Here is a 26,682-nt window from a genome sequence, read left to right as displayed (position 1 = left end):
ATAGCGCCTTTCTAGAGGCCAATAGCGCCTTTCTAGAGGCCTATAGCGCCTTTCTAGAGGCCTATAGCGCATTTCTAGAGGCCAATAGTGCCCTCTAGAGGCCAATAGTGCCCTCTAGAGGCCAATAGTGCCCTCAGAGGCCAATAGTGCCCTCAGAGGCCAATAGTGCCCTCAGAGGCCAATAGTGCCCTCAGAGGCCAATAGTGCCCTCAGAGGCCAATAGCGCCTTTCTAGAGGCCAATTGTGCCTTTCTAGAGGCCAATAGTGCCCTCAGAGGCCAATTGTGCCTTTCTAGAGGCCAATAGCGCCCTCTAGAGACCGATAGCGCCTTTCTAGAGGCCAATAGTGCCCTCTAGAGGCCAATAGCGCCTTTCTAGAGGCCTATAGCGCCTTTCTAGAGGCCTATAGCGCATTTCTAGAGGCCAATAGTGCCCTCTAGAGGCCAATAGTGCCCTCTAGAGGCCAATAGTGCCCTCTAGAGGCCAATAGTGCCCTCTAGAGGCCATTAGCGCCTTTCTAGAGGCCAATAGCGCCCTCTAGAGACCGATAGCGACTTTCTAGAGGCCAATAGTGCCCTCTAGAGGCCAATAGTGGCCCTCAGAGGCCAATAGTGCCCTCAGAGGCCAATAGCGCCTTTCTAGAGGCCAATTGTGCCTTTCTAGAGGCCAATAGCGCCCTCTAGAGACCAATAGCGCCTTTCTAGAGGCCAATAGTGCCCTCTAGAGGCCAATAGCGCCTTTCTAGAGGCCAATAGTGCCCTCTAGAGGCCAATAGCGCCTTTCTAGAGGCCTATAGCACCTTTCTAGAGGCCAATAGCTCCCTCTAGAGGCCAATAGGGCCCTCTAGAGGCCAATAGTGCCTTTCTAGAGGCCAATAGCGCCTATAGCGCCTTTCTAGAGGCCAATAGCGCCTTTCTAGAGGCCAATAGTGCCATCTATAGGCCAATAGTGCCTTTCTAGAGGCCAATAGTGCCCTTTAGAGGCCAATAGTGCCTTTCTAGAGGCCAATAGTGCCCTTTAGAGGCCAATAGTGCCTTTCTAGAGGCCAATAGCGCCCTCTAGAGGCCAATAGCGCCTTCCTAGAGTCCAATAGCGCCCTCTAGAGGCCAATAGCGCCCTCTAGAGGCCAATAGTGCCCTCTAGAGGCCCAATAGTGCCCTCTAGAGGCCAATAGCGCCCTCTATGGGTCAATAGTGCCCTCTATGGGTCAATAGGTGAATGATCTATCCATTATAGTTTATGGACTAGTATACATACATACAGTCATGCATGTAGTCACCCTTCATCAAACATATGTTAACGTTGTTGCCCTAGGGTAAACTGGGTAACACATGGCACACTGACCAAGCTGAACCTATTATTACTATAACAATCTACAAGGTTAATAAAGTTTGCTTCTCTTTCTTCCTCTCCATTATTTACTTTCTTTTGTATTTATCATTACATATATGTATTGTTGTATTTGAAACAATTGTATTGTTAAGGTCAATTATTGTTTTAATTGATTATCATGAGTGTTACTGTGTGAATGTTCCAGAACATTAACATGTGGTTTTCTACACCAAAATTCACCTATTTAATCTCCTTCTCCAGATTTTGGCACACTTCCACATTTTTCAACCGATTCAAACCAATCCAACTTCAAACTGTTCAGCCTATTCGGGCTTTCCCTTGACAAATTCCAAAATTCCCAGATTTCCCAGAATTCCAGGTTTTCCGTACATTTTCCCTATTCAAAATGAATTAGCTATTTCCAAACTTGAACCATTCCCACATTTTTCAACCGATTCAAACCAATCCAACTTCAAACTGATCAGCCTACTCAAGCTTTCCCTTGACAATTTCCAAAAATTCCCATATTTCCCAGAATTTCAGGTTTTCCGGGACATTTTCCCCATTCAAAATGAATTAGCCATTTTCCAAACTTGAACCATTTCCACATTTTTCAACCGATTCAAACCAATCCAACTTCAAACTGTTCAGCCTATTCGGGTTTTCCCTTGACAAATTCCAAAAAAATCCCAGATTTCCCAGAATTCCAGGTTTTCCAGTACATTTTCCCCATTCAAATGAGTTAGCCATTTCCCAAACTTCCACTGTTTCCACATTTTTCAACCGATTCAAACCAATCCAACTTCAAACTGTTCAGCCTATTCGGGTTTTCCCTTGACAATTCCAAAAAAATCCCAATTTCCCAGAATTCCAGGTTTTCCGGTACATTTCCCCATTCAAAATAAATTAGCCATTTTCCAACTTGAACCATTTCCACATTTTTCAACCGATTCAAACCAATCCAACTTCAAACTGTTCGGCCTATTCAGGCTTTCCTTGACAAATTCCAAAAAAAATCCCAGATTTCCTAGAATTCCAGGTTTTCCAGTACATTTTCCCCATTCAAAATGAGTTAGCCATTCCCAAACTTCCACTGTTACCACATTTTTCAACCGATTCAAACAATCCAACTTCAAACTGTTCAGCCTATTCGGGCTTTCCCTTGACAAATTCCAAAAAAATCCCAGATTTCCCAGAATTCCAGGTTTTCCGGGACATTTTCCCCATTCAAAATGAATGAGCTATTTTCCAAACTTGAACCATTTCCACATTTTCAACCGATTCAAACCAATCCAACTTCAAAATGTTCAGCCTATTCAGGCTTTCCCTTGACAAATTCCAAAAAATCCCAGATTTCCCAGAATTCCAGGTTTTCCGGTACATTTTCCCCATTCAAAATGAATTAGCCATTCTCCAACTTCCACCGTTTCCACATTTTAACCGATTCAAACCAATCCAACTTCAAACTGTTCAGCCTATTCGGGCTTTCCCTTGACAAATTCCAAAAATTCCCATATTTCCCAGAATTCCAGGTTTTCCGGTACATTTTCCCCATTCAAAATGAAATAGCTATTTTCAACTTGAACCATTTCACATTTTCAACCGATTCAAACCAATCCAACTTCAAACTGTTCAGCCTATTCGGGCTTTCCCTTGACAAATTCCAAAAAAAACCCAGATTTCCCAGAATTCCAGGTTTTCCGGTACATTTTCCCCATTCAAAATGAATTAGCCATTTCCCAAACTTCCACCGTTTCCACATTTTTCAACCGATTCAAACCAATCCAACTTCAAACTGTTCAGCCTATTCGGGCTTTTCCCTTGACAAATTCCAAAAATTCCCATATTTCCCAGAATTCCAGGTTTTCCGGTACATTTTCCCCATTCAAAATGAAATAGCTATTTTCCAAACTTGAACCATTTCCACATTTTTCAACCGATTCAAACCAATCCAACTTCAAACTGTTCAGCCTATTCGGGCTTTCCCTTGACAAATTCAAAAAAAAACCCAGATTTCCCAGAATTCCAGGTTTTCCGGTACATTTTCCCCATTCAAAATGAATTAGCCATTTCCCAAACTTCCACCGTTTCCACATTTTTCAACCGATTCAAACCAATCCAACTTCAAACTGTTCAGCCTATTCGGGCTTTCCCTTGACAAATTCCAAAAATTCCCAGATTTCCCAGAATTCCAGTTTTTCCGGGACATTTTCCCCATTAAAAATGAATTAGCCATTTTCCAAACTTCCACCGTTTCCACATTTTTCAACTGATTCAACCAATCCAACTTCAAACTGTTCAGCCTATTCGGGCTTTCCCTTGACAAATTCCAAAAATTCCCAGATTTCCCAGAATTCAATGTTTTCCAGGACATTTTCCCCATTCAAAATGAATTAGCTATTTTCCAAACTTGAACCTTTTCCACATTTTTCAACCGATTCAAACCAATCCAACTTCAAACTGTTCAGCCTATTCGGGCTTTCCCTTGACAAATTCCAAAAAAAAACAGATTTCCCAGAATTCCAGGTTTTCGGTACATTTTCCCCATTCAAAATGAATTAGCCATTTCCCAAACTTCCACCGTTTCCACATTTTTCAACCGATTCAAACCAATCCTACTTCAAACTGTTCAGCCTAATTCGGGCTTTCCCTTGACAAATTCCAAAAATTCCCAGATTTCCCAGAATTCCAGGTTTTCCGGGACATTTTCCCCATTCAAAATTAATTAGCCATTTCCAAACTTCCACCGTTTCCACATTTTTCAACTGATTCAAACCAATCCAACTTCAAACTGTTCAGCCTATTCGGGCTTTCCCTTGACAAATTCCAAAAATTCCCAGATTTCCCAGAATTCAATGTTTTCCAGGACATTTTCCCCATTCAAAATGAATTAGCTATTTTCCAAACTTGAACCATTTCCACATTTTTCAACCGATTCAAACCAATCCAACTTCAAACTGTTCAGCCTATTCGGGCTTTCCCTTGACAATTCCAAAAATTCCCAGATTTCCCAGAATTCAATGTTTTCCAGGACATTTTCCCCATTCAAAATGAATTAGCCATTTTCCAAACTTCCACCGTTTCCACATTTTTCAACCGATTCAAACCAATCCAACTTCAAACTGTTCAGGCTTTCCCTTGACAAATTCCAAAAAAATCCCAGATTTCCCAGAATTTTAGGTTTTCCGGTACATTTTCCCCATTCAAAATGAATTAGCCATTTTCCAAACTTCCACCGTTTCCACATTTTTCAACCGATTCAAACCAATCCAACTTCAAACTGATCAGCCTACTTGGGCTTTCCCTTGACAAATTCCAAAAAATTCCCAGATTTCCCAGAATTCCATGTTTTCCGGACATTTTCCCCATTCAAAATGAATTAGCTATTTTCCACACTTTTCAACCGATTCAAACCAATCCAACTTCAAACTGTTCAGCCTATTCGGGCTTTCCCTTGACAAATTCCAAAAATTCCCAGATTTCCAGAATTCCAGGTTTTACGGTACATTTTCCCCATTCAAAACGAAATAGCTATTTTCCAAACTTGAACCATTTCCACATTTTTCAACCGATTCAAACCAATCCAACTTCAAACTGTTTAGCCTATCAGGCTTTCCCTTGACAAATTCTAAAAAAATCCCAGATTTCCCAGAATTCCAGGTTTTCCGGTACATTTTTCCCATTCAAAATGAATTAGCCATTTTCCAAACTTGAACCGTTTCCACATTTTTCAACCGATTCAAACAATCCAACTTCAAACTGTTCAGCCGATTCGGGCTTTCCCTTGACAAATTCCAAAATTCCCAGATTTCCCAGAATTCCAGGTTTTCCGGGACATTTTCCCATTCAAAATGAAATAGCTTTGTTCATGAATGAAATAATGTCAGTTAGGAAGCACACTGAAACAATGAGTTATTGCTTGAAAGTATTATTGATGAAAATACATATTTGTAATAAATTGTGAAACGACAAGCTTTAATGACAACTTTGTATCCGATGTTAGTTGGATGCTTTTGAGAAAGATGCACCTTCCTGCTCTGTCAGCGGCGGATCTGGTACACGTCGTCGCCAACCTGCAGGACGCCCGTCCTCTTCACGCTGTGCAGCTGTCCAAACAGCGGGTCTGACTTGTAGATGTGCTTCTCTTTGGGACTGCACTGTCGGTAGCTGTGAGGCGTAGACAAGTACAACAACTTTTTGTCATGCATTCTAACTCGGAAAGAAACTCCTAGCAAGAGTCAGCCAAGGATTGAGGTGGTGCCACTCGCTCCATTCCGCCTGTATAGCGTTCTGAAAACTTACAAAAACTAGTGATGTGCGATACCGCTCATTTTCTTTCAAATTCAGGCTGGTATCGGCGATGTTTTGTGCAAATATACCTAATGTGTAAGCTAAAATTTTAAAAGTTGTGTGTTTCCAAATATATCTGTCTAAAAAAACCCAGTAAAAATGCAAGAGAAAAATAGCAAAAAAATCAGAATGTAATGGAAAATGTTCACTTATTAATATTAATATACTTAGTCGCCTACAACAATGTTTTGTATAACAATATGTCTGTTTTTAACTTCCTTTTTTTTTTTAATAAAAAAATGCGAAATTATAATTTTTACTCTATACTTACATAGGAAAAATACAACAGTAAAAATGTAAGAAAAAAAGAGCAAAAAAATCGGAACGTAATGACCAAAAAGCTGAAATGTTTCACTAATTAAAATTAATATACTTAGTCGCCTACAACACAATGTTTTGTCGTAAAATATGTCTGTTTTTAACTAAAAAAAAAAAGAAAAATTCCAAATTATAACTTTAACTCTATCCTTACATAGGAAAAAAAAGTAAAAATTGAAATAAAAAATCAAAATTTAATGACAAAAAAGCTGAAATGTTTCACTAATCAATATTAATATAGTCGCCCACAACAATGTTTTGTCTTAAAATATGTCTGCTTTCAACTTCTTCCTTTTTTAAATAAAAAAATGCGAAATTTAAATTTTCACTCTATACTTACATAGGAAAAATACAACAGTAAAAATGTAAGAAAAAAAGAGCAAAAAAAACGGAATGTAATGACCAAAAAGCTTAAATGTTTCACTAATTAATATTAATATACTTAGTCGCCTACAACACAATGTTTTGTCGTGAAATATGTCCGTTTTTAACTAAAAAAAAATTTAAAAATGCCAAATTATAACTTTTACTCTATCCTTACATAGGAAAAAAAACAGTAAAAATTGAAAGAAAAAATCAAAATGTTATGAAAAAAAAGCTGAAATGTTTCACTAATTAATATTAATATACTTAGTCGCCTACAACAATGTTTTGTCTTAAAATATGTTAGTTTTTAACTTTTTTTTTTAAATAAAAAAATGCCAGATTATAATTTTTACTCTCTTACATAGGAAAAATACAACAGCAAAAAAGTAAGAAAAAAAGAGCAAAACAATCTGTATGTAATGAAAAAAAAGCTGAAATGTTTCATTAATATGAATATACTTGGTCACCTACAACAATATGTTTTGTCTTAAAATACGTCTGTTTTTAACTCTTTTTTAAATAAAAAAATGCAAAATTATAATTTTTACTCTATCCTTACATAGGAAAAAAAACTGTAAAAATTGAAAGAAAAAATCAAAATGTAATGACAAAAAAGCTGAAATGTTTCACTAATTAATATTAATATAGTCGCCTACAACACAATGTTTTGTCTTAAAATATGTCAGTTTTTAAAGAAAAAAATGCCAAATTATAATTTTTACTCTCTTACATAGGAAAAAAACAACAGTAAAAAAGTAAGAAAAAAAGACCAAAAAAATCGGTATGTAATGAAAAAAAGCTGAAATGTTTCATTAATATGAATATACTTAGTCACCTACAACAATATGTTTTGTCTTAAAATACGTCTGTTTTTAACTCTTTTTTTAAAATAAAAAAATGCAAAATTATAATTTTTACTCTATCCTTACATAGGAAAAAAAACAGTAAAAATTGAAAGAAAAAATCAAAATGTAATGACAAAAAAGCTGAAATGTTTCACTAATTAATATTAATATACTTAGTCGCCTACAACAATGTTTTGTCTTAAAATATGTCTGTTTTCAACTTCTTCCTTTTTTAAATAAAAAAATGTGAAATTATAATTTTTACTCTATACTTACATAGGAAAAATACAACAGTAAAAATGTAAGAAAAAAAGAGCAAAAAAATCGGAATGTAATGACCAAAAAGCTGAAATGTTTCACTAATTAATATTAATATACTTAGTCGCCTACAACACAATGTTTTGTCGTAAAATATGTCTGTTTTTAACTAAAAAAAAATTTAAAAATGCCAAATTATAACCTTTACTCTATCCTTACATAGGAAAAAAAACAGTAAAAATTGAAAGAAAAAATCAAAATGTAATGACAAAAAAGCTGAAATGTTTCACTAATTAATATTAATATAGTCGCCTACAACAATGTTTTGTCTTAAAATATGTCAGTTTTTAACTTTTTTTTAAAATAAAAAAATGCCAAATTATAATTTTTACTCTCTTACATAGGAAATATACAACAGTAAAAATGTAAGAAAAAAAGAGCAAAAAAATCGGAATGTAATGACCAAAAAGCTGAAATGTTTCACTAATTAATATTAATATACTTAGTCGCCTACAACACAATGTTTTGTCGTAAAATATGTCTGTTTTTAACTTTTAAAAAAATTAAAAATGCCAAATTATAACTTTTACTCTATCCTTACATAGGGAAAAAAAACAGTAAAAATTGAAAGAAAAAATCAAAATGTAATGACAAAAAAGCTGAAATGTTTCACTAATTAATATTAATATAGTCGCCTACAACACAATGTTTTGTCTTAAAATATGTCAGTTTTTAACTTTTTTTTTAAATAAAAAAATTACAAATTATAATTTTTACTCTCTTACAAAGGAAAAATACAACAGTAAAAATGTAAGAAAAAAAGAGCAAAAAAATCGGTATGTACCCTGTTGTGAAATAGTGGCTTTTTAATGATGTTCCAACACAGGCTTTGCTACACATCCTAAAACGCAGCCCGGATCTACGCCAACTGTCAGTCAGTGGACTTGTACGAGACACATTACCAATACACTACCTCTCAGACTTCTTTCAAATAAGTGAAATATATTACTCTAAAAATGATGATTCCTTACCTTTTCAGTGTTTCCAAAGGTTCTTTTCTGCTGATGATTCCAGTTTCCGGGTCAACTGTGGTGAAGACACACCTGACAAGTACGAAAACAGACCACTTAGTTTCGCAATCATTCTGTTATTGTGTGAACGCTCCCAAACATTCACACAATATGCTTTTCTACACCAAAATGCATCTATTTCTTCTTCTACTACTTCTCCAGATTTTGACACGCTCTACCTTCCACATTTTTCATCCCATTCAAAGCGTTCCAACTTCAAACTGTTCAGCTTATTGGGGAATTGCGGGCTTTCCCTTGACAAATTCCAAAAATTCCCAGAATTCCAGGTTTTCCGGGGACATTTTTCCCCATTCAAAATTAATTGGCCATTTTTCAAACTTACACCAGAGAGGATAAGGGGTTACCTTTAGTCAAAAAAAGATTTACGACCTTAAGGTCAAAAGGTCACAGGGGGGGGGGGGGGTGGGGTGAAGGGGAGGTCAGAAGGAGGCGGGGCTGAGGGGGGAATACACCTTATGTCAAAAAAAGATTTACGACCTTAAGGTCAAAAGGTCACAGGGGGGTGGGGTGAAGGGGAGGTCAGAAGGAGGCGGGGCTGAGGGGGGAATACACCTTATGTCAAAATGTGATTGATGGCCCTGTAAGAGGAGGGGTGGGGTGAAGGGGAGGTCAGAAGGAGGCGGGGCTGAGGGGGAGACACCTTATGTCAAAATGTGATTGATGGCCCTGTAAGAGGAGGGGTGGGGTGAAGGGGAGGTCAGAGGAAGGTGGGGCTAAGGGGGGAGACACTTTATGTCAAAATGCGATTTACGACTTTTTGAGTATTAACACATGTACGTACACACACACACATACAGTGGTATATGTGAATGGTAAGTCTTTGTTAGTACGAGCATTAAGAGAAAATGGAAAAGATGGAGAAAGCTGTTGTTTCAGTAGGCATGATTAGCGAAACGCCAGTTTCAATTTATAAAAATGATAAAACTTACTACGACGCTACTCGGAAAAGTAGGATTTTTTGGCCTCAGGTCGTTGGGTTTTCCGTGCCAGTCTCCGTGCTCCTAAAATCAACGGCTCCTATCAGCCTCAGTCGACCGAACCAGACGTCTTTTCTTTGGAGTCTTTTAACTCTGAATGCGGGGTGTTTACTCCGGTGGTGGTGGTTCCTATAGCGGCATGGCGAGAGTGTATGGGAGAAATGAAGGAGAAGATAGACGTCTTGTTTCGAAGCAGCCGAAATTGGAAATGCGTACTGACGACGAAAAGAAGGTTGTCTTTTGAGACCACACCCCCGACGGAGTACGAAAGGACCTCCCCTGCCAATACATCAACCAATAGTATTTGAAAACAATCTTTCTACTAGTCTGATTGGTCGAAACTTTTTACGGGGCTCCTCCCCTTTGAAAACAATAAGCCCCTCATTTTTTGACTAATTTGTTGGAAAAGTGGTCAAAAGTCATGAAAATGTTTAAAAATGACACTGATACCATTACCATAAGTCTCGCCGCTGACCTCGTGAGTCTATGGATGCCCAATATGTCCAGAAAAATCTAAAATATCTCAAAAAATAGGGGGCCGGATTTTGGACGTCGGCGTACCGCGTTTGGGGTAGGGCCGTAGTTTGGAGACCGATGGTAAAAATTTACTATTGATGGTTAGTTTTTTTCTTTGGATTAAATAGAGAGTAAATCTAGCAGAAAATATGCATTATAAACAGAGAGAGAGAGTTTGGAGGGGTAAGAACACCCTTTTGGGACTTTTACAGCAGCACAGCAGCAGTGAGAAGACATACACAGCAAAAGTCATGAACATGTTTAAAAAATACACGCGTAAGAAACAGCACAATTAGGGTATGAATAAATATTTTAAGCAAAGTTACCATCTTTATTGATAGTTTTTATTTTTTTGTTTTTGGCGGGATGAAATCACACGCACACACACACACACACACACACACACAGCAAATTGGTTGGTATGCGGTTTATTGTTGGCAGCTGGTTTTTATTGACAAAACCATGCTCGAAGAGATAGGTAGAGACAGGTGCTTTTTTGCTGACAAAACTATGCTCAAAGAGAGTGGTAGAGACAGATTTAAGGCGGGAGAATTTGCCGAAGCAAGCAACCATGTCTTTTAAAACAGGTTCTTAACAAACATATGTTTTTTAGATTAGGTACTCAAGCATATTTAAACTGGAAAAAAACTATGTCCGTTTGATTTTACAAAGTTGGAAAATGACTCACAGGGTGTTGTTTAATATTATGCGTATTCATTATTTTGTTTTATAGAGGGAATATGGGAAGATTTTAAAGCGAGTGCATTTTTACAATCACAATTTGGTAGGTACGATTTTTATTTTACAAGAAAAAACATACAATATATATATATATATATATACATTTACTTACAGATGTTTCTTTTACGCCTCTGGCGCGTTGGACGCCTTTAACGGGTCTCCCGCCAAAAAGTGTTTTGACATTGAAGAACTGGTTGCAAAAGAGGATGAAGACGAGGAAGCTTTTTTACTACAAAAGAGTGCCATCATTGAAGAATTGTGCCGGGACAACATTGTCGAAAAAGACGCCGAATGTCCCGCCATTGAAGAGCTACTCACCAATGACGTTCCAGCGGAGGCTGAAGGCTTGCTCGCGGTGAAAGAAGAGGGGTTTTTCCCACAAAATACTCTCCACACCGAAGACTTGCTCGAGGACAACATCATTGAAAAAGACGACGAAAGTCCTACACCTATCTGCGGTAAGTTTTTCTTTGCTTTTTGCATGTTTTTTTAAGCGGCTGTAGGAGATGTTCACACTAGACTGTCTTTTTGCAAAATGAATTTGCCGCTCTTAGAAGTAGGCGGGGTCGTACTTAGGAGGTGGGGGTTTGTTTCCGAGTACGAATGTGAAAGTGTTGAGTGAAATCGACAGCGCCACATGCGGTTAAAGTCGTTTGTTTTTTATTTTTATTTTGCAGGCGCTAAGAAGATAAAGAAGAAGAAGAGGAAGAGTCGTGAGCTGAGGAGACTGGAGCGAAAAATACAACAGATCAAACAAAACTACAAGATATTGGCTCGTACCTTTGAGACGATGTTTAACAGTGTTTAATACATGTTTGATTGATATAACCGCTTTATTGATATTTTTTTGTTGTTTTTTGTTTTTTTTTGTTTTGTTTTTTAGAGAATTAGAATGGCTGAGGAAAAATGTGTAGTTACGTCTGAATTAGCGGGGGATGTCAGTGAAATAGAAAATGAAAACGTTTCTAATCAGCGTTTAGAAGTAAATAACCAGGCAGAATGTGATTCGGACTATTTTTTTCCATTACATCGTGCGCTTCGTCAGGTCGAAGCAAATAACCAAGCAGAATGTGATTCAGACTTTTTTCATTCTTTACACAATGCGATTTTTCGTTTAAACTGGAGAGCAGTCTATGATCCAGCTTTGCAAGATACTCATAACATATCAAATTTAAACACAAACACAGACGCACACACACAGCCACAGCAGCACGACGATTTTGAGGAGGTGGGGGCGCAAGGTGAAATGGTGAGGACGCCACAGCAGAGCCCCACTCATGACCATCCAAATTTAAATGATACCCAGAGAGGCGAAAACACAGACGCACACACACAGTCACAACAGCATGACGATTTTGAGGAGGTGGGGGCGCCACAGCAGAGCCCCACTCATGACCATCCAAATTTAAATGATACCCAGAGAGGCGCGGGTATAAATGTCTTGAGACGCGAAGTGTTTAATAATGTTGAGTTAAAAAGTGTTTTATCTTTTCCTCAAAACAATGGTGTAACAGATTATGCCACATTTTACCGCCGAGTTATGGGAAACCTTGAAAACTTGACAGAAAGGGTAGTTGAGGAGGCTAGACCCAATGACACTGTTCAATTAGAGTTAATCGGTGACGGTAGAAGAAATCATACTTCGTTTACGTTTCAAAACGATGCCGGGGAAGTAATGAATGCTTTTCAAGAAGTGTTAGATTTACTGCTACAATCAAATGCGTCGATAATGAATGACAACGAAATACATGTAGTAGTTCAAATAGCACATAACCCTAGAGGCGGTGTTAGAAGAAAATCTGATACCCTTTTAGAACACGAACTATACAAAAAGAAAGCTCGCTATCTGTATAAACCATACAATACAGATAATCAACTTTGTTTTGCCATTAGTCTAGCCCATCTGATTCATTCTAAAATTACAGATAGTCAGGCTGTGGCGATGGCTAAACAAATACAGAGAAAAGCCGGCTTAGATGACCAAACAGCCGTCACTTTTAGTGATATTTCTAAATTTGAAAAAGTTGTACGACGTAAAATTGTTATACTGTACAGAGAAGAGGATCAACGTCCCTTTTCACTGTTTGAGACGGAATTTCCAAAATCAGATAACCCGTTGTATTTGTATTTATCTCAAAATCATTACAACGGTATCTCTGACATTAAAGGATTTTTGTCAAAACCGTACGTTTGCCACTACTGTTCATCCTGAAGTGGTTAAAATTTTCACTCAGTACAGACATCATCGAAATATGAGCGTTATGATGCTGACCCAGAATGTTTTTCATCAAGGTAAATTTTCACGCACAATTAGCTTAAACTGTAATTATATGATACTGTTTAAGAACCCGAGGGACAGATTGCAGATTAACGTGTTGGCTCAGCAAATGTTTCCCTCACAAAAAAGTTTTTTCTTGGAAAGTTTTGCGGACGCTACTTTGGACGAGCATGGGTATTTACTGGTTGACCTGACACCTTTTTGCCCAGATCAATACAGACTAAGGTCGGGCTTGCTTCCGCATCAGTGGCCTGTTGTGTACGTGCCAAAAACATAATTTCAAAAATGTCAAAGCGTGTAAAAAGGAATGGTCCTATGTTAAAAGCTCTGTACCATGCATCGCCTCAAAAACGTCGAGACATTTTGAGTTACGGGTCTCCAGACTTTATTAGGACGCTGTGTGAAATTGCTTTAAACATTTTAAAGGGTAATGTTCCCTTATCTCCATCGCAATTTGCTAAACTTAAAAAACAAAAGAAAATCATCAGACTGCTGGCTGATAAAAGGACCGGACTAGAACGCAAACGTCAGACTCTAATGAAACAGTCGGGCGGTTTTCTTTTACCCTTGCTCTCTACAATCATACCGTTTATAGGAAGTCTTATCGGAGGATTGAGTGGAAAAGGTTAAAGATGAAAAAGGCTCAAAAAATGTTTCTCCTATCTCCCCACCAATTAAATCGTTTAACTCGAACTGAGCAGAGCATCAGACACTCGGCAGAGGATGATCTGGACGCTAAAATGAAAACCGTCTTAAACGAACATGGAATGAATCCTCATGAAAAAATAAAAATGTACGACACCTTAATGCAAAGATATCTTAGTTTGGTAAAGCAGGGCCAACGTGAGGAAAAAAAGATGACTGTGACTTTACACAAGGATTCAAAGGATGACCCGTGGAACTTCCCTGATGATAAAACGCTGGATAAACCAAGGAACACAGCCGGGGAGCCGGAGGATGTCACGATGGTCCAAGTTATAAAAAACCTCCCCCATCGCGATCGTAGCAATGCCGAGTACATTATGAAAAAATTATCCGAGAATGATAAGGGATGGACCGCCAAAGGAGAGTTTGTTCAAAGCGGAACACCGGTGCAAGGATCTCATATGATCGATTTACTAAAACACCTAATGCAACGGACCAAAAGACCACAGAACCGTCCACCCGAGGGATGGAAAACATTTTTAACAGCGTTGTCGGAGCTAAACGTCCCTGTCTCAACCATTCATAACCCAGGAGCACGAGATCAATACAGACGTCTAAAAGCGGGTGTGGAGTTTGAACCGGCATGGAATGAAGAAGAGAAACGGGTTGGTTTGGAAAATGAAACATTTCTAACCCCTGAGAGGAAAAGAAAAAGTAAAAAAGTGACATTATCCCCGCGTTGGTTAAACCTTGAATGATGTGACATAAACTTTTGTTTTAATAAAATGTTTTTATTCATCAAACGCATTGTGTACAGCATTTTCATTTCAACGATTCAAAAAAGTTTCTAAACAACAGACGGATTGTACGTTGCAGCTCCTACTATTATTCTTATTTAAGCAAGTACATCGTTGCAATTTTTTAACCAGGGTATATGCTTCAAGATCATTTTTTACTACATCATCATCGTATAAAGACAAAACTTGTTTAAAAGACAGTCCACAAAATCGATGGTACAGATAATAAACGCAGTGTTGACCACACACTACGGACAAAGGGTGTTGAAGCTGGAGGTCATGGTACAATATCCGATCAGACCGATTTTCCAAAAAGCTCAAGATGCTCCGTGGATAGTAGTCGAAATTGGGAGAAAATCCATAAGAATCAAAAAAAGTGGCGGTCCCATCTTCTTCCAGAGTCATCGATAACCAGTGCTCCCCCGGCCGATGTCCTTCGTGAGTGTTGACGATAAAGTAGGAGGGTGGGGTGAAGGAGTGAGTCAGCGAGATGAGTTGGTCAGAGGCCCATACACCACAAAAAACATCCCCCAACACTTGTTGCAAAAGCTTCTCCAATTGATGGTTATTCATTTCCAACATCAATAATAATCCACCAGCACTTGTCGTTTAGAATCAATTTCCAAAATAGAGTCGTAGCAGGCGTAAACCACAAGAGTGACCGTGTTGGGTAAGGGCACTCTGAATCTCATTTCCAGTCTTAAAGTTCCGTTTGAAACCCTGGACAATGCGTCGCTGTCCTCTCCCGGATTAAGATTAAACACGAACAACGAATACCCCCGCTCAAAATCTTGTCTGTTTATGCATAGAGGTAAATCTTTCAGATGCCTCCCTGTAGCACTAAAAATGTTGTAAAACTCTCTAACTGAAGCCCCCTGGTTAAATTGAGGTTGAAAAGCTTTGGAGGGAATTTGTTTTCCTGCTTGACAGAGAGTAATGTATTCTGCATTAAAATGCTGAAAATTAAAGGGGGAGAGATCCCTTCTTCCTGTGAAAGCTTCGTGATTCACCATGCCCAAAACAACGTATTTAGGCATCGTCCCCAAAAACAAATTTTCTTGGGTACATACTCTGGAATTTTCAGGGATAGAGTACGTTTTTACGCTGACCCTTGACAAAGGGTAGAGCGCGTTTCCTTTGAGTAAGGCTGAGGCGTGCCCCAATCGCACGGCCGGAGAAACGGTGACCTTTTTTGTAAAGAGAGAAGCGCCCAGCACTTTTAGACAAAAAGTACTGTCCACAGCTCCCATGAGACAAAAGGCGTCACTGGCGCGCGTGAGTTTGATTTTCACATCCACCGAGTTGAGAAGGAGTCTCTCGCTGAAAAAAATGTCGGCATGAAGCGGTCCCAGCAGGTGAACTTCTTTAGATTCGACCGTGTAACCGCTTCTAATGTTAAGTCCTTTGTTGGGTCCATTTACCCCTGCTATAGAGTCTATAGAGGCGGCGGTGTCTTTGTAAAATAAACCAGCAGAAAATTGACTTCTGAGGGTAGCTTCAGAATAGTTTAGTAGCGTTTCAATTATTGCTCTGTAGGGGTGAGTGGCGCTGGATTGAGAAATCAGTCTATCCCCGAGCATAATGTCGCATTGGCTAAAGATGGTGTTTAGAGGATAATTGATGAGACCCACGTTTGCGTCGTTGGGGATATTTGTTCCATCGGCGCGGGTAATTTTAACCCGCAGGTAAAGTAATGTGTCATTCAGATCCAAGTACTTTTCACCTTCTCCCGGGATAAAAAATTCGATAGGTCCTCCATCTGATATGGCAGATAATGGTCGTACTTCTGTGTAGGTTTTATCTTCGATAGACATTTGAGTCATAGGAGCTGAAAATAAATCCAGTTCAGCCATCGTGCATTCGGATGAATTTTGATGTAAAAGAGCCATCTTTTTTTAAAATATATCGTGCGAGGTGTCAGTGGTCCTTCTCTTTGTAAGTCTTTCGCCGACTGATTTTTTTTTCGCTAGGCGTCTACGTTTTTTATTAACCCTCGAGACACGTCGCCCCGGGGGTCTCTTTCGGGGTTGTCTAGCCAGGACCATTATTCCCCCCGATCCATCTTGTACTCCTCGACCCGTTTTTCCAACGGCTTGACTGAATACGTCGGAAGCGATATTTTTTGCCGCTGTTTTAAGATGAGGTTTGGCCAAGGCGAAACCTCTTTTCACCAGAGGCGAAACAAAACGAAACAACCTTGAAAACACAGAGCCTATCCCACGCCCGTACATCACAGGCGAACCTGCGAAACCGGGGAGGGAACCCCCCACTTGGCTTTCATAATAACCCACTAAACGTAGAGGGTTGTGCATGGGTTGACTCATTTTCAATGTTGTTGTTTTTACTTTCTGACGGGTCTAAAGTGGAGCTTCACAATAGTCTTGCCAAAGGTAAAGTCGACGTATTTGTTCTGATCAGATTTAATCTCCACCCGTATGTTTTCAATGTGATTTTTCGAGACGGGTAAATAGTAGACAGGGTTAAAATACTTGGTGACAACGTCTCCATAAGCTCCTTGTACACTCACGATTCTCAAGAGAGGTGCATAAACGTCGCCTACTATCTGAGGACGCACCACGTCAGTGTAACAGTAAAGATGGTTGAAACCAGCATTTATATCCATCGGATAGGGGGCCGACCCTCGGTCAAACTTGATCCACTTTCCTGGTTCCACTCCCATAATGTAAGCCAGGGGAGGGGGAAAACAAAAAATAGTTTGACCCCCTGATTGATAGGAGATTCGTTTTTTAACGTCGTCAAAGGCTATCCTCACATCAGGGTCAATTTTTTGTAAAGATTCATTCAGCTCATTTATGAATCGTTTAACGGTCTCATAACACCCTCCTCTCATTTCTTGACAAAAAACTACCCCATCTTGAGGGATGTTTACGGGACCCGTGTTAGAATCCTCATCCGCTTCTGTGTTTAAGGTAGGAAAATGAAAAACTTGCGAGTCGTCTTCTGATGTGACATCATCTTGTGCGGGGTGTACCCCTCCTTCCCTTCGTTTAAAGGTGTGCCCGGTTTTAGAGGTCTCGCGCGCCCGAAGGGGTAAAACTACCCCATCTTGAGGGATGTTTACGGGACGCCTGTTAGAATTTTCATCCGCTTCTTTGTATAAAGTATGAGAATGAAAAACTTGTGAGTTAAATACAGGGCTCTTGCTAGAATCCTTAGAAGAGTTGGGCTCAGGTGGGGGTATCTTCATCCATTCATAAAACACCCCGCTACGAACATTATACCATGAGTGAGGGTATGAAATCTCTGTTAAGCCCACCTCCCATGACCCTGCTAAATCTATATGTTGAGTCAAATCTATCTGGTAATGGGAACTTTTGTTTTTTTTAAACACATTGAGGCTGGCATTTGAAGGTAAGGTGAGGTAAAAACCCTCGTAGGAATGATCCATAATGCTCGTTGATCTTTTGTCCTCACGACTGGGAGTCTCATCATGGCATCAGATTGTTTTATACATTTGTAAGGTGGTCAGCGTCCACCCAACTGTTAAATTTTTCGGGCCAGTTTTTCCAGCGCACTAGAACTTGTTTTTTGCCATTAACCGTCCGTCGTTTTAAAATTTCTTCCACGTGGTAGAGCTTGTTCTCGCTCTCTTTTACTTTTTGGAGTTCGGCTTCGTAAAAAGAACCCTCTATTATTTTTCCGTCAAAATCTTTCAGTTTGTATGCAGGGGGAGTGCGAGGGAGACGTCTGTTTATTGTAAACACCTCGTTTGTAAAACTTTGTTCGTATTTTTTATCAAATACTCCTCTCACTTTAGATATTCTCACCGTATCTCCCGTGACAAATTTGTATTTGTGTTTGGACGCTGTGTTTGAACCATAAAGATTTTCAAACACTTGAGGAGTATTTTCCAAAGTTACATCAGCGGGTTTCATTTTAATACTGCTGTGATATCCGTGGTTGTAGCTTTTTAACAAGTCTTGTAAGACGTCTAGGTACCGCCTAGTATTATTGGCTGTAAAATATCTCCACATTTTTCCTTTCAAAGTACGATTAAATCTTTCAACCACCGAGGCTTTGAGATCGCTGGCTGTAGAAAAATGTACAATATTGTATTTCTTCATCAGAGCTTGAAAACTTTTGTTAAAAAATTCTTTTCCCGCGTCAGTTTGTAGTTTAAGAGGGATTTGGCTTTCCTCTAACACCGATTGAAACGAATTAACCACATCCTCGGCTGTCTTTCTCTTCAAAACCCTTGCGTAAGCCTTCTTGGAAAATACATCAATGACCGTTATTAAATAATTAAAACCGTCGTTATATTTAGCCAAGGCTTGCATGTCACAAAGGTCAGCTTGAAATTGATTTAATGGTCTAGGTACAAAGACTCTGTTTCTTGGAAAATTGATGCGAACCGGTTGATGGAGTGTATAGGCATCTTGACCCATTAAATATTCTTGAACTTTTTCTCTTTTGACATGTTGCCCCGTTTCATCCTGTACAGCTCTACGGAGTCGATCTACACCTCCAAAACTACCAGGGTGTGCGGGTGTATAGTACGCTTTTTCCATAGCTTTGTTCATTGTGAAAAGACACAGAAAAATGACCTCGGTTTGCTTGGTACACATTTCTTTTATTCATTCATGAAAAAACAATACAGTGTATCTAAAACATTTTGTTTTTATTATAAAAAAACAACACAGTGTATCTAAAACATTTTGTTTTTATTATAAAAAACAACACAGTGTATCTAAAACATTTTGTTTTTATTATAAAAAATAACACATTGTATCTAAAACAATTTTCTATAAACTATAAACTATAATCAACGTTTGATATAAAACAGGTATACCGTAGGTACATTTAATCACATTATGTAGTTTTTGCAGTTCAAACAAAACATTAACGGAGATGCCATAGCGCAGCCGATACATCGTCATATCAACAAACAGAGCATATAAAACAAACACATGACAAGGTGAAGGTTGAAAAGACTTTTCTTTAGACCATTCAAACAAAATCATTTCAAAAATGTCAAAGTCAGAAGCATAAGAAACAACAGTTTCCCAGGTGGGCTTAGAGCGGGCAAAGTCAAGAATAATTTGTAGTTTTTGAGGTTTGTCGCGTTTTAAAATAAATGCTTCTATCATGTCCGTCAATGGGTATATAACAGCATGGTTCTCGACAAAGTTGACAAGTTTTCCCCAATAATTACCCATCTTTTTTTATTTTTTCCAACACTCTGTCACCATATCCAAATGTGCCAAAATCGTTTCATCATTTCCCACCAGCTCGCTGTACATGCCATCTATAGCCCCCCAGATATTTGTCTCAGATCCCAGTTGAGACAGCAAAGAGTCTGCATAGGCTTCAACCTTTGAATCCTCAGCCTTGATGCAACGAAGCATCAGCAAGCATTGAATGGCCTGAATGAATTTAGGTGTACGCAGACTCTTGATGATTTCGGCGTAGTTGGACAGCAGAAAACCCTGCTCATAGGGCTCCAGGCATGGGTGTTGTCTTTGGCTCGGATGGTTTACCCAGCAACCGTAGCACTTGCTTTGCCTGAAATTGTAGATGGCGTGGTTGAGGAGATGAAACACGGCCGTTTTCACCGTGCTGGTGAAAAACAACCACAGACCCCCGTCGGTTTCGTCGTCAATGTGCAATGTAGGCTCCAAGAGTAACGGAGATGATGGCTGGGATGATGGCGGAGTTATGTTTACAAAACAATTCTCCTTTTCCTCCTCCTCCGTATCGTTGTCTGACAAAGACGGTGTAGCCTCGCTGGTTTTCGTCTCTTGTCTGGCGAAGCATCTGCTGAAGCGACACGGCGGAATTGAAGGGGTCTCTTTGTCGTTCGCATCCTCCGTCGTCTCAGGCGGGATAAAAATCTCAGCCATGGTTGCTTTATCAGCCGTAATGCCGGATGGTTCATCAGCCGTGTTTACGGATGGTTTAAATTTGTCCTGTGGTATAAAAGAAGTCTGTACGCGTCTGCTTGTCTTGTTTGCCATTTTCTTGTTTGAGAGATCGCACGTTCAGAAAGGAACCGATGTGGCTTGGTCAAAATTGCAAGATTGTCTTGTTTTTAAAGGGTACGAAAAAAAAGAAACCGTTGTGGATTGGTCAAAAAATTACGGGGCGTATTGTTTTCAAAGGGGAGGAGCCCCGTAAAAAGTTTCGACCAATCAGACTAGTAGAAAGATTGTTTTTAAATACTATTGGTTGATGTATTGGCAGGGGAGGTCCTTTCGTACTCCGTCGGGGGTGTGGTCTCAAAAGACAACCTTCTTTTCGTCGTCAGTACGCATTTCCAATTTCGGCTGCTTCGAAACAAGACGTCTATCTTCTCCTTCATTTCTCCCATACACTCTCGCCATGCCGCTATAGGAACCACCACCACCGGAGTAAACACCCCGCATTCAGAGTTAAAAGACTCCAAAGAAAAGACGTCTGGTTCGGTCGACTGAGGCTGATAGGATCCGTTGATTTTAGGAGCACGGAGACTGGCACGAAAAAACCAACGACCTGAGGCAGAAGATTTCGTCTCCCAAGTAGCGCTAAACAAAATTCTTCTCTCACGCAACTCATCCAGCGTCGGGTAAGTAAACAAGCTTCCTTTTACACGTTTTTCCATCGGAGAAGGATCATGCCACAAAATATCAGGCATTGTCAAACTTAAAACATCCCAATCCACGGTTGATAGCGACGATGCAATCGAAAAAGGGCTTTCGTCTCTTCTCTCTTTCAGCTGAAACAAACAGATATCTCCCATCTGGTATCGGAAAACGTATCCAAAAGATCCAATCATTCCATAACCCTCCAAGCACCACTTCTCACGCAAAGACTCGGTTGGAGGAATTTGAGTACGATTCAAAAAAATCCTACTTTTCCGAGGAGCGTCGTAGTAAGTTTTATCATTTTTATAAATTGAAACTGGCGTTTCGCTAATCATGCCTACTGAAACAACAGCTTTCTCCATCTTTTCCATTTTCTCTTAATGCTCGTACTAACAAAGACTTACCATTCACATATACCAGTGTATGTGTGTGTGTGTACGTACATGTGTTAATACTCAAAAAGTCGTAAATCGCATTTTGACATAAAGTGTCTCCCCCCTTAGCCCCACCTTCCTCTGACCTCCCCTTCACCCCACCCCTCCTCTTACAGGGCCATCAATCACATTTTGACATAAGGTGTCTCCCCCTCAGCCCCGCCTCCTTCTGACCTCCCCTTCACCCCACCCCTCCTCTTACAGGGCCATCAATCACATTTTGACATAAGGTGTATTCCCCCCTCAGCCCCGCCTCCTTCTGACCTCCCCTTCACCCCACCCCCCTGTGACCTTTTGACCTTAAGGTCGTAAATCTTTTTTTGACATAAGGTAACCCCTTCTCCTCTCTTACACCATTTCCACAATTTTCAACCGATTCAAACCATCCATAGACATATACATATTCCACTCATCCTGGACATTTAAATGATCATTTTTCCAAGTTCAAAAAAATTCCAGGAATTCCCAGAAACCCCGGTTTTTTCCAAACCCTTTTTTTCTGTCGACTACTCCTCCCACATTTTTCAACCCACTTCAACCATTCCAGCATCAAAACATTCCTCTTAATCAGTTATTTTTTTAACTGGAAAATTCCCGAAATTCCGTAATACCATTTCTCAAATAAAAAAGTTACTACGTCAACATTTCTCAACCGATTTGAAAAATTCCCACACCAACCATTTAGAATATTCAATTGTTTTAGCATTTTCAAAAAACTTACCGCTTTTCCCGAAATTTCCATGAAATTCCCATTGAAAAGAATGGGACATTTTTAAAACTTCCACCATTTCCACAATTTTCAACCGATTCAAACCATCCATATACATATTCCACTCATCCTGGACATTCAAATGAAAATTTTTCCAAGTTAAAAAAAAATTCCAGGAATTCCCAGAAATCCCATTTTTTTCCAAACCTTTTTTTCTGTCGACTACTCCTCCCACATTTTTCAACTCACTTCAACCGTTCCAGCATCAAAACATTCCTCTTAATCAGTTATTTTTTTAACTGGAAAATTCCCGAAATTCCAGGAATTCCGTAATACCATTTCTCAAATAAAAACAGTTCTACGTCAACATTTCTCAACCGATTTGAAAAATTCCAACACCAACCATTTAGAACATTCAATTGTTTTAGCATTTTCTAAAAAATTACCGCTTTTCCTGAAATTTCCATGAAATTCCCATTGAAAAGAATGGGCCATTTTTCAAACTTCCACCATTTCCACAATTTTCAACCGATTCAAACCATCCATATACATATTCCACTCATCCTGGACATTCAAATTATCATTTTTCCAAGTGCAAAAAAATTTCCAGGACTTCCCAGAAATCCCGTTTTTTCCAAACCCTTTTTTCTGTCGACTACTCCTCCCACATTTTTCAACCCACTTCAACCGTTCCAGCATCAAAACATTCCTCTTAATCAGTTGTTTGTTTGTTTTACTGGAAAAGTCCCGGTTTTCCAGGAATTCCGTAATACCATTTCTCAATTAAAAACGTTACTACGTCAACATTTCTCAACCGATTTGAAAAATCCCAACACCAACCATATAGAACATTCAATTGTTTTAGCATTTTCCAAAAAATTACCGCTTTTCCCGAAATTTCCATGAAATTCCCATTGAAAAGAATGGAACATTTTTCAAACTTCCACCATTTCCACAATTTTCAACTGATTCAAACCATCCATATACATATTCCACCCATCATGGAAATTTAAATTATAATTTTTCCAATTTAAAAAAAATTCCAGGAATTCACAGAAATCCCGTTTTTTCCAAACCTTTTTTTCTGTCGACTACTCCTCCCACATTTTTCAACACACTTCAACTGTTCCAGCATCAAAACATTCCTCTTAGTCAGTTATTTTTTTAACTGGAAAATTCGCGGTTTTCCCGATATTCCAGGAATTCCCTAATACCATTTCTCAATTAAAAACGTTACTACGTCAACATTTCTCAACCGATTTGAAAAATTCCAACACCAACCATTTAGAATATTCAATTGTTTTAGCATTTTCCAAAAAATTACCGCTTTTCCCGAAATTTCCATGAAATTCCCATTGAAAAGAATGGGCCATTTTTGAGACTTCCACCATTTCCACAATTTTCAACCGATTCAAACAATCCATATACATATTCCACTCATCCTGGACATTCAAATTATCTTTTTTTCAAGTTTTTAAAAAATTTCCAGGACTTCCCAGAAATCCCGTTTTTTCCAAACCCTTTTTTCTGTCGACTACTCCTCCCACATTTTTCAACCCACTTCAACCGTTCCAGCATCAAAACATTCCTCTTAATCAGTTATTTTTTTAACTGGAAAATTCCCGAAATTCCAGGAATTCCGTAATACCATTTCTCAAATAAAAAAGTTACTACGTCAACATTTCTCAACCGATTTGAAAAATTCCAACACCAACCATTTAGAACATTCAATTGTTTTAGCATTTTCTAAAAAATTACCACTTTTCCGAAATTTCCATGAAATTCCCATTGAAAAGAATGGGACATTTTTCAAACTTCCACCATTTCCACATTTTCCAACCGATTCAAACCATCCATAGACATATACATATTCCACTCATCCTGGACATTTAAATGATCATTTTTCCAAGTTCAAAAAAATTTCCAGGAATTCCCAGAAATCCAGTTTTTTCCCAAACCTTTTTTTCTGTCGACTACTCGTCCCACATTTTTCAACCCACTTCAACCGTTCCAGCATCAAAACATTCCTCTTAATCAGTTATTTTTTTAACTGGAAAATTTGCGGTTTTCCCAATATTCCAGGAATTCCCTAATACCATTTCTCAATTAAAAACGTTTCGACAACATTTCTCAACCGATTCCAAAAATTCCAACACCAACCATTTAGAACATTCAATTGTTTTAGCATTTTCCAAAAAATTATCGCTTTTCCCGAAATTTCCATGAAATTCCCATTGAAAAGAATGGGACATTTTTCAAACTTCCACCATTTCCACAATTTTCAACCGATTCAAACCTTTCATATACATGTTCCACTCATCCTGGACATTCAAATTATAATTTTTCCAAGTTAAAAAAAATTCCAGGAATTACCAGAAATCCCGTTTTTTCCAAACCTTTTTTTCTGTCGACTACTAGTCCCACATTTTTCAACCCACTTCAACCGTTCCAGCATCAAAACATTCCTCTTAATTAGTTATTTTTTTAACTGGAAAATTAGCGGTTTTCCTGATATTCCTGGAATTCCCTAATACCATTTCTCAATTAAAAACGTTACGTCAACATTTCTCAACCGATTCGAAAAATTCCAACACCAACCATTTAGAACATTCAATTGTTTTAGCATTTTCCAAAAAATTATCGCTTTTCCCGAAATTTCCATGAAATTCCCATTGAAAAGAATGGGACATTTTTCAAACTTCCACCATTTCCACAATTTTCAACCGATTCAAACCATCCGTATACATACTCCACTCATCCTGGACATTCAAATGATCATTTTTCCAAGTTCAAAAAATTTCCCAGGAATTCCCAGAAATCCCGTTTTTTCCAAACCCTTTTTTCTGTCGACTACTCCTCCCACATTTTTCAACCCACTTCAACCGTTCCAGCATCAAAACATTCCTCTTAATCAGTTATTTTTTTAACTGGAAAATTCCCGAAATTCCAGGAATTCCGTAATACCATTTCTCAAATAAAAAAGTTACTACGTCAACATTTCTCAACCGATTTGAAAAATTCCAACACCAATCTTTTAGAACATTCAATTGTTTTAGCATTTTCCAAAAAATTACAGCTTTTCCCAAAATTTCCATGAAACTCCCATTGAAAAGAATGGGACATTTTTCAAACTTCCACCATTTCCACAATTTTCAACCGATTCAAACCATCCATATACATATTCCACTCATGCTGGACATTCAAATTATCTTTTTTCCAAGTTTTTAAAAAATTTCCAGGACTTCCCAGAAATCCCGTTTTTTCCAAACCCTTTTTTTCTGTCGACTACTCCTCCCACATTTTTCAACCCACTTCAACCGTTCCAGCATCAAAACATTCCTCTTAATCAGTTATTTTTTTAACTGGAAAATTCCCGGTTTTCCCGATATTCCAGGAATTCCCCAATACGATTTCTCAATTAAAAACGTTACTACGTCAACATTTCTCAACCGATTTGAAAAATTCCATCACCAACCATTTAGAACATTCAATTGTTTTAGCATTTTCCAAAAAATTACCGCTTTTCCCGAAATTTCCATGAAATTCCCATTGAAAAGAATGGGCCATTTTTGAGACTTCCACCATTTCCACAATTTTCAACCGATTCAAACCATCCATATACATATTCCACTCATCCTGGACATTCAAATTATCATTTTTCCAAGTGCAACATTTTTTCCAGGAAATCCCGTTTTTTCCAAACCCTTTTTTCTGTCGACTACTCCTCCCACATTTTTCAACCCACTTCAACCGTTCCAGCATCAAAACATTCCTCTTAATCAGTTATTTTTTTAACTGGAAAATTCCCGAAATTCCAGGAATTCCGTAACACCATTTCTCAAATAAAAAAGTTACTACGTCAACATTTCTCAACCGACTTGAAAAATTCCAACACCAACCTTTTAGAACATTCAATTGTTTTAGCATTTTAAAATAAATTACCGCTTTTCTGGAAATTTCCAAATTTCCATGAAATTCCCATTGAAAAGAATGGGACATTTTTCAAAGTTCCACAACTCCCACATTTTTTAAATCTGATTTAAACTGTTCCAACTTCAAAACATTCAGCCTGTTTAGAAATAGTGTGCTCTACTTCAATAATTCTACAAAATTCCAGGATTTCCTAGAATTCCGAGTTTTTAGGGACACTTTCCCCATTCAAAATTAATTATCCATTTTTCAAACTTCCACAATTCCTACATTTTTCATCCAATTCAAACCATTCCACCTTCAACACATTCAATCCATCCTGGAAATTCTAACAACCATTTTTCCATGTTCAAAGTTCCAGGAATTCCTGTTTTTTTTCTAACCTTACTTCCAACCTTTTTTAGTGCGACGATTCCTTTCACATTTTCCAACCATTCCACCGTCCAAACATTCCTCTTTTTAGAACAAAAAAACAAGTTGGTTTAGGAACTTGAAAAATTCCTTGTTTTCCCAGA

General features: G+C 38.5%; 1 protein-coding gene across 1 annotated transcript in view; it reads right to left on the bottom strand.

Annotated features, from left to right (window-relative positions):
* Positions 1 to 5,258: 5,258 nt before the first annotated feature.
* marc1 (mitochondrial amidoxime reducing component 1) overlaps positions 5,259 to 26,682 on the bottom strand; it is a 38,677-nt gene continuing 17,253 nt past the window's right edge. Inside the window, exons 6-7 of the mRNA XM_062034498.1 lie at positions 8,500 to 8,571; positions 5,259 to 5,498 (exon numbers count right to left, since the gene is read on the bottom strand). Coding sequence (XP_061890482.1) covers positions 5,372 to 5,498; positions 8,500 to 8,571 — 199 coding nt within the window. The 3' untranslated portion in view covers positions 5,259 to 5,371. The remainder of the gene's footprint in view (positions 5,499 to 8,499; positions 8,572 to 26,682) is intronic.

This window comes from Entelurus aequoreus, linkage group LG23 (genome assembly GCF_033978785.1).
Source record: "Entelurus aequoreus isolate RoL-2023_Sb linkage group LG23, RoL_Eaeq_v1.1, whole genome shotgun sequence".
Lineage (NCBI taxonomy): Eukaryota > Metazoa > Chordata > Actinopteri > Syngnathiformes > Syngnathidae > Entelurus > Entelurus aequoreus.
The sequence above is the reverse complement of the archived record's forward strand: the minus strand, read 5'-3'. Positions and strand labels throughout refer to the sequence as shown.